Below are 13,769 nucleotides of genomic sequence, written 5' to 3'. Positions count from 1 at the left end.
CGTGCCTCTTTGTTTGACTGTCTTTGTTTCTGATTGGGGATTTGTGGTTCCATCTTTCTACTGTTCTGCCTGTCTTCGAGTTTGCAGATCCAGGTATATTCTTAATTGTCCATCTGTAGTTTTGCCTGTTAACGTGTTTCTCTGACAGTCCTTCTGGCTCTTGCCTCACCTCTATGACTATGCATCTGTGATGTACCATCGATTGCACGCGAGGCGAGTGATTTACCAAAGTCTGGCTTTAATTAACTAGAACACAGCTCTGCAATGAATTGTCCTTTTAGCTTTTGTATAGCGTCATCATAATCCGTTTCCTCTTTGATTATGGCGTAAGCGTCAATACCCACGCTGGAGTGGAGGACGTGCAGCTTCTGTGCCCCGGTCGGGGGGGTGGTTGTAGATGCTAGGAACCCTTCGAGGCAAGTCAGCCAGAGTTTGAAAAGTTCTGCAGAGTTCGGAGTTTGCGGGCTGATGCGGAGGCATTCGGGCTTGATGCGGAACTCCATCTTCAAAGTCGTAGTTAATTAAATTGATGTACCATCGATTGCACGCGAGGCGAGTGATTTACCAAAGTCTGGCTTTAATTAACTAGAACACAGCTCTGCGATCGTCTACAGTGGAAAGGGACGATCGTCAGGCGTTTGAGCATTTATACCTCGTTAATAGAGGCGTGGTTAACTCAGCCTCTCGGCCAATCGGTCGAGAGGCACATGACCGACCAGGGCCAATGGTAAGCCGACGTTCTGGCCCAATGGCAGATGAGTATGCAGATCATATCATCACAATCTGCCTACACTGTTATCTGCAAATCTCTATGCCTGCGATTGGTTGCGTATCCTTGTGTGTTTGTTTTTCTTCTTTCCTCTGGTAGACAGTTCGTCTGCTTGATTCATGTTGTTCGTCGATGGATTGTATTGGTGCAGACTCGATGGACCAAATGACCTCCTTCTGTCCTGTCGGGATTATGCCATCTTCATTGCCAGTTGCCTCAATGCCTCCCTGTCTCTGAGGCTTAAAATCGGCCCTGCGATTTATTTGAGCTTGCTTGATGAATTATCTTTCTGTTTGTCCATCTGCAGATATCAGCATACGCTTTTTGTGTTATTATTTGTCAGTCTGTCTGTTTGTTTGTGGGAAGCCCAAACTTGACCATGACCCCCAATACAATTTGCCAAACGTCATAGAACATTGAAAAATACAGACGAGGCCCTTTGGCCCACGATGGTGCCCCGAACCTTTGTCCTCAACTAAGAACACATTAATCTACACCCCATTATTCATATTGAGATCTGCACAAAGATCCCGATGCACACCGAGACTAATATTCCTGCCCCAGTGAAACACTTTAGAGGTAGTCGCCGAACCATTTACTTCATGTTTCATGAGAAGCTTGACGAGAAATGAAGAACAGTCATGTGGATATCTGGATGATGCTAATTCTATCACTCTATCTCTCTCTCCATCAGTCAGCAGTATGACCAATGCCTTTGCCTTCGCCCAGTTGGGTGGCATCTTATGTGCTCCCTGGACTGGTCTGATCATGGACAGACACAAACGCAGAGGAAAATCGTCAGGCACCTTGCCAGGTAATCCCAATTTTAACAGTCAGCTCCTCTCCAATATCGGTAAGCTAATTAACAGCTTCAGGGTCCCAGGTTCGATTCCAGCCTTGGGTCACTGTCTGTGCGGAGTCTGCACGTTCTCCCCGTGTCTGCGTGGGTTTGCTCCGGGTGCTCCGGTTTCCTCCCACAGTCCAAAGATGTGCAGCTTCGGTGGATTGGCCGTGATAAATTGCCCCTTAGTGTCCAAAAGGTTTAGGTGGGGTTACGGGGATAGGTCGGGGTGTGGGCTTAGGTAGAGCTCTGTCCAAGGGCCAGTGCAGACACAATGGGCCGAATGGCCTCCTTCTGCTCTGTAAATTGTACGGTTCTTAGAACAAAGGAACTGTATGGATTTGGAAAGCGAGAAAATAAGTCGGAGCATTGAAACTGTTCGAACACCCACACTGATTTATCATCTGATTATGGCCTCAGTTCCAGATTGAGCCAAATGCCATAAGCTTTGACTCCGTTGATATACAAGAATGTAACTGTGTCTTTCATTACAAAAGGATTAAATGGTGCTGGATCTCATTGAGCAATGGAACTGGATGTGTGATTTTGTCCCTGATTAGGCTGTGGTGTGGTATTATCTCTTTTGTCTCCATGGAGTTTTGTGCCCCATGCATTTTGATCGATTCACTCGGCCATGTTGAGACGTTAAAATGTTTGAATTTCTCTTTGTTTATTTTTCAGATTCGCCCATTTGCCAAAGACTGGCTGATATGAAATCAGCAGTGCTGTCTCTCACCATCACTGTCATGTTGTCTGTTCTGTACACAATAACCGCCTCGATCCCTGTGACCGAGGTTCAGTACCTGACTTTCGCCCTGCAGGTGATCGATCGCTCATTCCTGTTAGGGGGAAACGCTTCATTCATCGCCATTGCGTAAGTCGCCACCCACATTTCTTGCAGTGAAATTCAGATGCTTAGTCTGGAATTGTCATACCATTGAGCCCATTCAGACTTCTATCACATCATGGGGCCTCACTGTAGCATGGTGGTTAGCATCAATGCTTCACAGCTCCAGGGTCCCAGGTTCGATTCCCGGCTGGGTCACTGTCTGTGCGGAGTCTGCACGTCCTCCCCGTGTGTGCGTGGGTTTCCTCCGGGTGCTCCGGTTTCCTCCCACAGTCCAAAGATGTGCGGGTTAGGTGGATTGGCCATGCTAAATTGCCCGTAGTGTAAGGTTAATGGGGGGATTGTTGGGTTACGGGTATACGGGTTACGTGGGTTTAAGTAGGGTGATCATTGCTCGGCACAACATCGAGGGCCGAAGGGCCTGTTCTGTGCTGTACTGTTCTATTTCTAATTCTATATCCTGGAGATTCGGTGTCAGAATTACGATTCATTCCTAAAAACCATGCTCGTTTTGTGCGGCACGGTAGCACAAGTGGATAGAACTGTGGCTTCACAGCACCAGGGTCCCAGGTTCGATTCCCCGCTGGGTCACTGTCTGTGCGGAGTCTGCCTGTTCTCCCCGTGTGTGCGTGGGTTTCCTCCGGGTGCTCCGGTTTCCTCCCACAGTCCAAAGACATGCAGGTTAGGTGGATTAGCCATGCTAAATTGCCCTTAGTGTTCAAAATGATTAGGAGGGGTTGTTGGGTTGCGGGGATAGGGTGGAAGTGAGGGCTTAAGTGGGTCGGTGCAGACTCGATGGGCCGAATGCTCTTCTGCATTGTTAGTTCTATGTTCTACAATGTGGGATTGAATACATTGTGAAAAGTAGTAATTCAGAAAAGGACGAGTTCCGAAAGTTATTGGGAATATCGGATGACTATTTGAGGTAGAAGATATTTGGACGGGATGTTAATATGTGACGTTGAAACAGATTCTGAATCAATGACCCAATGCAATTCACTAAAACCCCTGCTTTTTGGGCCGGGTTATTTCCTGTAGGTTTCCGCGCTGCCACTTTGGGAAAATTTATGGTCTGGATCTGGCCATCTCAGCAATTGTCATTTTGTTGCAGTATGCCTGTTTCGCTCTTCTTCAGGGACCTCTGCAACACGATCCTCTGTATGTGAGTATCAGCTGATATTGATCACTTACCATCGATCAGATAAATATACCCAAAAATCATAGGCTCAGTGAGAGGAGCTTCAGGAGCGTACATCAGATTTCCGACTACAATTTTGGACGGAGAGATATATGAATTGAGCGATGAGCAGGTGGCTCAGCGGCTGTTAGGTCGGTGGTGGCGCAGTGGCGTGGTCACTAGACTAATTATCTAGAAACCCAGAGTAATGCTCTGGGTACCCTGGTTCAAATCCCGCCACGGTAGTTGGTGGAATTTTTATTTAATGTTTAAAAATCTGCAATTTAATTAAGTCTAATGACGACCATGAATCCATTATCGATTGTCAAAGACCCATCTGGTTCACTAATGTCCTTCAGTGAAGGAAATCTGCACTCCTCATCTGGTCTGGCTGATACGTGACTCCCCGCCCAGAACCATGTGGTTGACTCTTGAATAGCCTGAGGGATGGGCAATAAATGCCGGCCCAGCCAGTGACACTCACATCCCATGAAGTAATAACGAAAAAAAGGCAGCAAAATTTTATTTCTTATCCCTGCACAATTCCTACTCTATAGTTAAGTTTGTGCTGAATATAACCAGCCAGCAATTGGGATAAATTTCAAAGTCTTTAGAATTACAGATATACTGGAATGGCCCCTGTGAGGAATGATTACCGTTGAGTGGTTATTGCTCTCCGTGGGTGGCAGAAACTGAAACGAGCTTTTTTCATGGATGTGTTCAAAATTAAGCTGTTTTATCCAGGGACGCTAATCATAAGTGGTTTATATGCAGCACGGTAGCATAGTGGTTAGCATCAATGCTTCACAGCTCCAGGGTCCCAGGTTCGGTTCCCGGCTGGGTCACTGTCTGTGCGGAGTCTGCACGTCCTCCCCGTGTGTGCGTGGGTTTCCTCCGGGTGCTCCGGTTTCCTCCCACAGTCCAAAGATGTGCGGGTTAGGTGGATTGGCCATGCTAAATTGCCCGTAGTGTCCTGAAAAGTAAGGTTAGGGGGGAGTTGGGTTACGGGTATAGGGTGGATACGTGAGTTTGAGTGGGGTGATCATTGCTCGGCACAACATCGAGGGCCGAAGGGCCTGTTCTGTGCTGTACTGTTCTAAAAAAAAAATAAGCTGTTTCGTCTGAGAAGTGATAATAGAATGGGTGGACGTGGATAGAATGTTTCCAACAGTAGGAGAGACTGGATCCCAAGGGCACCACCTCAGACTCAAGGGACGATCCCTTAAAACAGGGAAGAGGAGAATGTCTTTAGCCAGGTTTCGTGATTCCGTAAAAATCATTGCCGCTTACGGCTGGAGAGGCCAAGTCACTGAATGTCTTTACATAGGAAATAGAAGCAGGAGGAGGCGATTCTGCCCTTCGTGCCTGCTCCGTCATTCATTGTGATCATGACTGACCATCAAGTTCAATATTGTGATCCCACCTGCCCCACATATCTGTAGATTCCTTTCGGCCCAAGAGCAATATATCATTCAGCAGTTTCTAGCTAAGAGGGGCATCGATAGGTTCTTGATTAATAAGGGTGCTGCCTGGTTTGCAGGATGATGGGCCATCAATTGTACGAGAGACTAGTTGCTTTACAAAAGTTAGGCTTTAATAAACTAGAACTTAGCCCTCCGGTCGTCTACAATAAAATGGACGACCGCCAGGCGTTTGACTATTTATACCTCGGCAAGGAGGCGTGGTTAACTCAGCCTCTCGACCAATCGGTCGAGAGGCACATGACCGACCAGGGCCAATGGTAAGCCGGTGTTCTGCCCCAATGGCAGACAGGTATGCAAATCATATCACCACACAGGATAGGTCTTATGAGAAAAGGTTGAGGGAGCTAGGGCTTTTCTCATTGGAGTGAAGGAGGATGAGAGGTGACTTAATACAGCTTTATAAGATGACGAGGGGATAGATAGAGTGGACGTTCAGTGACTATTTCCTCGGGTGGATGTAGCTGTTAGAATGGGGCATAACTATAAGGTTCAGGATGGGAGATATAGGAGGGATGTCCGAGGTAGGTTCTTTACTCAGAGAGTGGTTAGGCTGTGGAATGGACTGCCTGCTGTGATGGTGGAGTCGGACACTTTAGGAACTTTCAAGCGGTTATTGGATAGGCACATGGAGCACACCAGAATGACAGGGAGTGGGATAGCTTGATTTTGGTTTCGGACAAAGCTCGGCACAACATCGAGGGTCGAAGGGCCTGATCTGTGGTGTACTGTTTTATGTTCTATGTTCTAAGTAGATCAGGGATTATGGGTGAAGACAGAAGAATGGGGATGAGAAAAAAAATCAGCCATGATGGAATAGCGGAGCAGACTCAATGGGCTGCAACGCCTAATTCTGCTCCTATTGATTTTGTTATCATTGTCTGTATAAGAAGATGCCACAATTTACTTACTAGGAAATAGATGTCGAGTTGCAATTAGGAAACCGTCACGTAACGAATGCTTGGCATTTAGAACTTACTACCTGATTGGGATTCCAATAAGGTAATATAATTCCAAAGCAACATTGGTTCAAAAATTACGATGCAAGAACATAGAACATAGAACAGTACAGCACAGAACAGGCCCTTCGGCCCTCAATGTTGTGCCGAGCCATGATCACCCTACTCAAACCCACATATCCACCCTACACCCGTAACCCAACAACCCCCCCCCTTAACCTTACATTTATTAGGACACTACGGGCAATTTAGCATGGCCAATCCACCTAACCCGCACATCTTTGGACTGTGGGAGGAAACCGGAGCACCCGGAGGAAACCCACGCACACAGGGGGAGGACGTGCAGACTCCACACAGACAGTGACCCAGCCGGGAATCGAACCCTGGAGCTGTGAAGCATTTATGCTAACCACCATGCTACCCTGCCTCCCCTGAGTGTGAGCATAAAGCTTGAGCGCGGCACCAATTGCATTTCTCCTCCCCAGATATCACACAGACACTACGGACTGAATGGTTGCATTCTACACTGTATGAATCGATGAATCTATCGGAAAATATTCATTTTCTGAATATAAACTATTTCCATTTGTGCAGCTGAACATTGGCTTCATCGTCCTTTTATCTCTGGCCTGCATCCATCCCATCAACGTTTACCTGTACTGTCGACAAGAGAAACAGAAGAAACGTGAGCTCATGGCACCCGGCGGCACAGTTCCCGTTCCAGGGCAGCAGGGCGAATGAATAAATGATTCAGCTAATGGTATTAGTTGACGTGTGAGTGTACTGAGCTGGGTTTGTGAAGGTGGGTTTAGGGTTAGACTGTGCAGGGTTGGCGCATTTTGCATTAACTGAATAAACTAATTCAACAAATCAAGGGATAAAATACACAAGGCAGATCCATAATTAGATCTTGCATCAAAGGCATCGGTATAAGGGGCTGGTTTAGCACAGTGGGCTAAGAGAGCTGGCTTGTAATGCAGAACAAGATCAGCAGCACGGTTCATATTTCCGTTCCAGCCTCACTGAACAGGCGCTGGAATGTGGTGACTAGGGGCTCTTCACAGTAACTTAATTGAAGCCTACTCGTGACAATACGAAATTATTATTATTATTATTATCTAAGCAAACTTAGAACATCAAACTAATGTTTGGGCAGCAGGGTAGCATGGTGGTTAGCATAAATGCTTCACAGCTCCAGGGTCCCAGGTTCGATTCCCGGCTGGGTCACTATCTGTGCGGAGTCTGCACGTTCTCCCCATGTGTGCGTGGGTTTCCTCCGGGTGCTCCGGTTTCCTCCCACAGTCCAAAGATGTGCGGGTTAGGTGGATTGGCCATGATAAATTGCCCGTAGTGTCCTAAAAAGTATGGTTAAGGTGGGGGGTTGTTGGGTTACGGGTATAGGGTGGATACGTGGGTTTGAGTAGGATGATCATTGCTCGGCACAACATCGAGGGCCTGTTCTGTGCTGTACTGTTCTATGTTCTATGTTCTAATGTGATCCATGGAGTAGATAAAACTATCCAGTTCTAGCTGGGTCCGCTGCCAGGCGGAAGGCATCTATCGTGCCGACGAAGCCTACATTCTCCCTTTCCAGGGATACCCGGGAGCAAACAGAGCTACAAAGGAGTGTCACAGAACACTAGGGCGATCGCTGACTCTCCCAGTATAAATATTATGGTGGTTACCACTGACCAGAAACTTAACTGGACCCGTCATGTCAATATTTGTCTGGAAAAGCAGGTTAAAGGACGGACGTCTCCGGCGAACAACTCCCTTCTAGACTCCACAAAGCTTGTCCATCATCTAACAGGCTCAAGTCAAGAATGTTATGTATACTCTCCCCCATATACTCTTCCCTTGCCTGGAAGAGTGCAGTACTAACAACACTCATGTAGCTCTAAACCTGACAGGACAAATCATCCCTCTGAATTGCTGTCCCTTCAACAACCATGCAGCCCGTCCACCAATGGCACACAGTGGTAACCGTTATTAGCATATCTAATTTGCACTGCAGGAACTTACCAAGGCTCCTTAGGCGTAACCTTCCAATGGTACTAAAGCTTTGCTCCGACATGCCTGGACTCCTTTCCTCAGATGTTTCAACCTGACCCCCACCCTCACCCCCACATTGTCCAATCTCACTCCTTCTCCACTCTCCGGTTCTTATATCGGCTATTGCTCCCTATCCTCCCTTTTTCGGTTTCCCTCACTTCCCATTCGCTCGCTTCTTCCTTACCTCTCTCGCCCTTTGGCCCTTTTCTACTTGATATTGTTTATTTCCCCTCTTTAACCTCCTGTCATACCCCTTTTCTTATTTCCCCCTTTCTTATCGTATCCGCTGTTCCATTCATTCACTCCTATTGACTCCTTCACATTCATCATTTCAAATTCGAGTCTGTTTCTCGTCCTCTCTCTCCCTTTTCCCTTTCCCCTCACTTGTGCTTTCATAGTCCACCAGTGATTTTTCTGCTGTATGCTTTTGCCTTCTGTTACAGCTCCTGAAGTTAAAAATCTTTAGAATAGGGTCCCTGCGGGGCAGAATGAAGCCTTGCGGCCTATCTAATCCGTGCCGCGTCCAGAGGAAACCCACACAGACACGGGGCGAACATGCAACTCCACACAGCGACCAAAGGCCGGAATTGAACCTGGCGCTGTGAGGAAGTATTGGCAACCACGGTGCCACTACACTGTGCTTCTTGAAAGTATTTCCCTTTTAATGAGTATAAATTTGCAGAGCCAGACTCTATCGCCGTTTGGCGGGAGTATATTTCCACTCGAAGGCTGCCAGACTGGGTATTGTCTCTGGAAAATGTTGCAATATTTAGGTATGAATTGTATTTATTATTTGTGGATATCGATTTGCAGCCATTACATCAATTGTAATCTTCAGGGACAAAATGGAGAAAACTAAAATCCCTGTCAGAGCAACTGAATGAAAATGTGTTGGTTTGGGATATATAAATTAATTTGTAGTTATTTTGTGTGTTTAAAAATAATGTTTGCTTTGTTAGCGGATTGAAATGAAATGATTTTTTTGCTTCTGGTCGTTAAAATAAATAATATTTTGGCAGGTATGTTGTTTCAGAATTCTTCTTTGTGGTTAAGAAATAATGAGAGCTATGACACATATTTCACTTGAGTCGTAGTCAATATTTTCCCCGCTTCTGTACTGTGAAAGAAAAATGCAAACATGATTCATTAGGTAAGCAAAACTGAACTTTATTTACGAATTAGAACTGACTGCTAGCAGTAATGGCTGAGACTTGAAGTCGGAAGGCAGTCAACTACAAACTGCTGCGTCCGTCCCAAGTCTGCAATCTCACAGAAGAATAAGACGATTTTTATACATTATAGGATCAAGATAACATGAATACAGCTTGGTCAGGAATTTGATCGAAAGTAAAACATAAGTAATAATCGTTACAATGGTGTCACCTTGCTGACCTTTAGGGGACTGGAGTCTCATATCATTATCTTGTCTTTGTTTTAAGAAATGGACACATTTGTTTACGTACAGGAAGAGACAGTTTTTCAGCTTGGTATGTATTGAGACTGCTTCTAGTCTCATGACGAACACGCCTTATCCTAGAATTTCAGAGTCACCCAGTTCTCAGGTCAAGCTGACATCGGCTGTTTGTATCTGTGTATTTTGTATCTGTGCCTTAGGTTATGGGAAATCAGTTTAAATTCAATTGTACCAAGAAGACTTGACTAGTTTTCCCATCATGCCATTATTTGCTTCACACAATACCACACTTGGTAATAAAAGCCTGAAATTCAGGAAATATTCAGCACCTCTGGCAGCATCTGAGGAGAGGGAAGCACAGGTAACGTTTTGGGTTCCTTTGACTCGTCTTGAGTGCTGAAGGGAGGGCAAGATTGATTGGTTGTGTGGTTGAGATTTGGTGGGTTGTATGCGGCACTGCTGCGATTGATTGCATGCGTTTAAATTGTGATGGGCTTTATGTGGTTTGAATGTGATGGTGGAATGTGGTTGAGATGCGATCAGTTGTATGCCATTGGGCGGTGATATTTTATATACCATTGAGCTGCAATAGGTTGTCTGTGGTTGCACTGAGATGGACTCTACAAGGTTGAATGCGAGTGAACTGTGATGGGTTGTATACACGTAATGTCTAATGAGTTGTATGAGACTGAACTGTAATGGGCTTTAGACACTCGCATTGTGGTGGGTTTGCTAAGGTTGAAGCCTGATAGGTTTTATACAGTACAACTCTGTCGGGTGACCACGGTAGAGTTGTGAGAGATTGTATGCGGTTGAATTCTGAAGGATTGTGGTGGGATGCGGGTGAGAACTCTACTATATGGAATTGCTAAAACTGTGGGGGAGGTTGAATGCACCACAGGAATATTATCAATGATCTATGGGAATATTTTTTGATAAAACAACATTAATCTAAACATAGATTTGACACCATTAACAACAACAAAATAGCTTACAGTTAACAGTTCTTAAATGAAAGAAGGAAATCTGGCGCATTTCTTAATTGTGCCCAATGTTACGCATTAAATAAACAAATATAGTTCAATTGCCACTTATCAAAAAAGTTAGCAATCAAGTTTAATTAATTTTCTCTGTGCAAGGATGTTGGAGAGAACCTTTCAGGAGGCATCTGAAAGACTCTTATTGCATATTAAAATCTCATGGCATTCTGAAAATTGCAGACAAACCTGGCTCCTCCCTTTAATTCTGCCAGAATAAGGCCTTATTCTGTCTTCTCACACAAGATATCCCAGGATCCGATTGGTCAGGACAACATAAAATATAGATCTTATGAATAACCTGCACCCTCGTGAACTCCAGATCAAAACAACCTTCCATTAGCCACCTATCTGCAAACAAGTAGATGCTTCCCAAGTCGATCCAGAAAACTCTTCCTGCAAAATCAAGGAGGCCCTCACTGTTATAACACAATTTTGGCAGATAAACGTGATGCATGCATCTTAAATTGTTTGAATGACATACGTGGAACATGTATACAACATAAATACAATCACACATCAATAAGCAAGTTAAAAATCTGGCTTATTTCCCAATGGCTTTTCAACTTTAATTGCCAAACACTAATAAACATTACTAATACCGTATGAAACATATCTCGTTATATACATGTATGCCCATTAAAACGCCAGTGTTGGGTGAAAATGTTCGCAAGTAGACCTTAACGTGAGCAAAAGAATCTCATGGGAGCTCTGGGAGAAAGTCCTGGGCTCCTCGACCCTGCCGGTACACTTTCTCATTGAGCTGCGGCTGAAAGTGGGTTAATATACCCTTTCGAAAGCAGAATTAGTTGGCATTCTCATTAACATAGAGCCAATCAATTCTCTTAATATCGCAGTCCATTCCATATATAGCTATCAATTCATTGCTCAGTAGCTTGCATTTCTCCAATCCATATGTTGCGCGCGTGATTACAGATGGTCATTCGGTCGTGAGTTGCCTGTCATAAGGTCATGGGTTGCCAGTCCGAGATGTGGATTTCGAGGCCACACTTCCACTCGCAGCTGGCTTGACAGCTTAGAATAGCAGCACCTGCAGTCCATGGAGCACTGGTCCTCACTTGACCTATTGTCATTAGAGGATACATCTGTCAGAGTCACTCTTAGTCCAAAGGTCACTGTCTCAGCAGAAAATAAGGAGGCATTAATTCATATCCCAACATATTATCAAAGCAGGAAGATTATACCAACACCAGTAAAGCCCATTTCAGTGTTGCTTTCCCACATTTAAATGTCCCATTCTTCTCACATCTCAAAGCCGTCATAAAATACCTGTAATCAGGTTTTCTCTTCTGGCTAGATATATATTTTTCAAGTTAAATTATTAAATTAGGAATAAATTCCATCTGAACAGTCTTGAATTCCGAAGTTCAAATTTCTCCAGGAGCTGCAGTGTTAAGGTCTCGATAAAGAATTGTCTCTGATGAATTGCTAGAAACATAATTTCAATATAGAACATAGAACATAGAACAGTACAGCACAGAACAGGCCCTTCGGCCCTCGATGTAGTGCCGAACAATGATCACCCTACTCAAACCCACGTATCCACCCTATACCCGTAACCCAAACAACCCCCCCTTAACCTTACTTTTATTAGGACACTACGGGCAATTTAGCATGGCCAATCCACCTAACCCGCACATCTTTGGACTGTGGGAGGAAACCGGAGCACCCAGAGGAAACCCACGCACACACGGGGAGGACGTGCAGACTCCGCACAGACAGTGACCCAGCCGGGAATCGAACCTGGGACCCTGGAGCTGTGAAGCATTTATTCTAACCACAATGCTACCGTGCTGCCCCTATGTTTCAATGTCAATACTCAAATCAACCTCTTCTTTTAGATGGCTGAATGCTTATTTGACGAAGATTGAGATAAATACAACCAACACGTATTTTACTCCATTGTCACCTTCTCGTAATAGTGCAGCACCACCGGCCACATCGCTGGCATCAATGGCTACCAGAAACTTCTTGTCACAATTCGGGGTTGCCAGAACTGGTGCAGTGGTCAACACAGCTTTCAGATAAACAAATGCCTAATTACATTCTGTCGTCCAATGAGATTTCCTGTGATTCTTCAAAAGTTCAGTCAATAGAACAAACCACAATGCAGACATTTAGCACGAATCTTCTCCCGAAACCATTCACCCACAAATAATCATTTTTTTCCCCTCATCTTTGAAGTTATTGGTTTCTCACAAATGACATTTTTATTATTGTTCCCTCTGGCCATCAGACCATGTCCAATGGAGGGGCCTCACGGTAGCATGGGGGCCTCACGGTAGCAGGGGGCCTCATGGTAGCATGGTGGTTAGCATCAATGCTTCACAGCTCCAGGGTCCCAGGTTCGATTCCCGGCTGGGTCACTGTCTGTGTGGAGTCTGCACGTCCTCCCTGTGTGTGCGTGGGTTTCCTCCGGGTGCTCCGGTTTCCTCCCACAGTCCAAAGATGTGCGGGTTAGGTGGATTGGCCATGCTAAATTGCCCGTAGTGTAAGGTTAATGGGGGGGTTGTTGGGTTACGGGTATACGGGTTACGTGGGTTTAAGTAGGGTGATCATTGCTCGGCACAACATCGAGGGCCGAAGGGCCTGTTCTGTGCTGTACTGTTCTATGTTCTATGTTCTATGTTCAATAGTACAGCCGAAGAACCGACTTGCGCTTTCACAGAGTCACTTTTAGTCCAGATTGCACCAACTTAGCCTCTTGGATTCGGTCGAACAATAGCTTCAAATGTTCCAAATGCTACTTCCACATTTGAATGAACACCACCAGGCCGTTGATGCACACTGGATAGTTCGTTCGTCAAAAAACGTTGTTGGTTAGTCTTTGGAATGTCACTGGGGGGGGGGGGGGGGGGGGTGGGGGGGGGGGGGGGGGGGGGGGGGGTGGTAGGGGGTGGGTTGGGGATGGTAGGGGGTGGGGGGTGGGGGGGGTAGGGGGTAAGGGAGGGGAGGGGGAGGGGGTTAAGGAGGGGTAGGGGGAGGGGGGTAAGGAGGGGGAGGGGGGAGGAGGGGGTGAGGAGGGGGGGAGGGGTGGGTAGGGGGGTAAGGGGGGAGGAATTAATAGTTGATTTAAATGTTGGAAAATACCCATCTGTAATATTTCACGTTGGAATGACCGGAAACCTAGTAGACACATCCATCAAAGTCAACAATACTCATTGATACTTG

General features: G+C 45.7%; 1 protein-coding gene across 1 annotated transcript in view; it reads left to right on the top strand.

Annotated features, from left to right (window-relative positions):
* The window catches only part of LOC119957671 (solute carrier family 43 member 3-like), a 62,399-nt gene extending 53,288 nt beyond the window's left edge, over nucleotides 1-9,111 (top strand). The window contains exons 7-11 of the mRNA XM_038785747.1: nucleotides 1,464-1,583; nucleotides 2,292-2,484; nucleotides 3,496-3,619; nucleotides 6,669-6,848; nucleotides 8,570-9,111. Coding sequence (XP_038641675.1) covers nucleotides 1,464-1,583; nucleotides 2,292-2,484; nucleotides 3,496-3,619; nucleotides 6,669-6,815 — 584 coding nt within the window. The 3' untranslated portion in view covers nucleotides 6,816-6,848; nucleotides 8,570-9,111. The remainder of the gene's footprint in view (nucleotides 1-1,463; nucleotides 1,584-2,291; nucleotides 2,485-3,495; nucleotides 3,620-6,668; nucleotides 6,849-8,569) is intronic.
* Nucleotides 9,112-13,769: the final 4,658 nt, after the last annotated feature.

Source organism: Scyliorhinus canicula, chromosome 27 (genome assembly GCF_902713615.1).
Source record: "Scyliorhinus canicula chromosome 27, sScyCan1.1, whole genome shotgun sequence".
Taxonomy (NCBI): Eukaryota; Metazoa; Chordata; class Chondrichthyes; order Carcharhiniformes; family Scyliorhinidae; genus Scyliorhinus; species Scyliorhinus canicula.
Note: the sequence above shows the minus strand (reverse complement) of the source record. Positions and strands in the feature narration are given on the sequence as shown.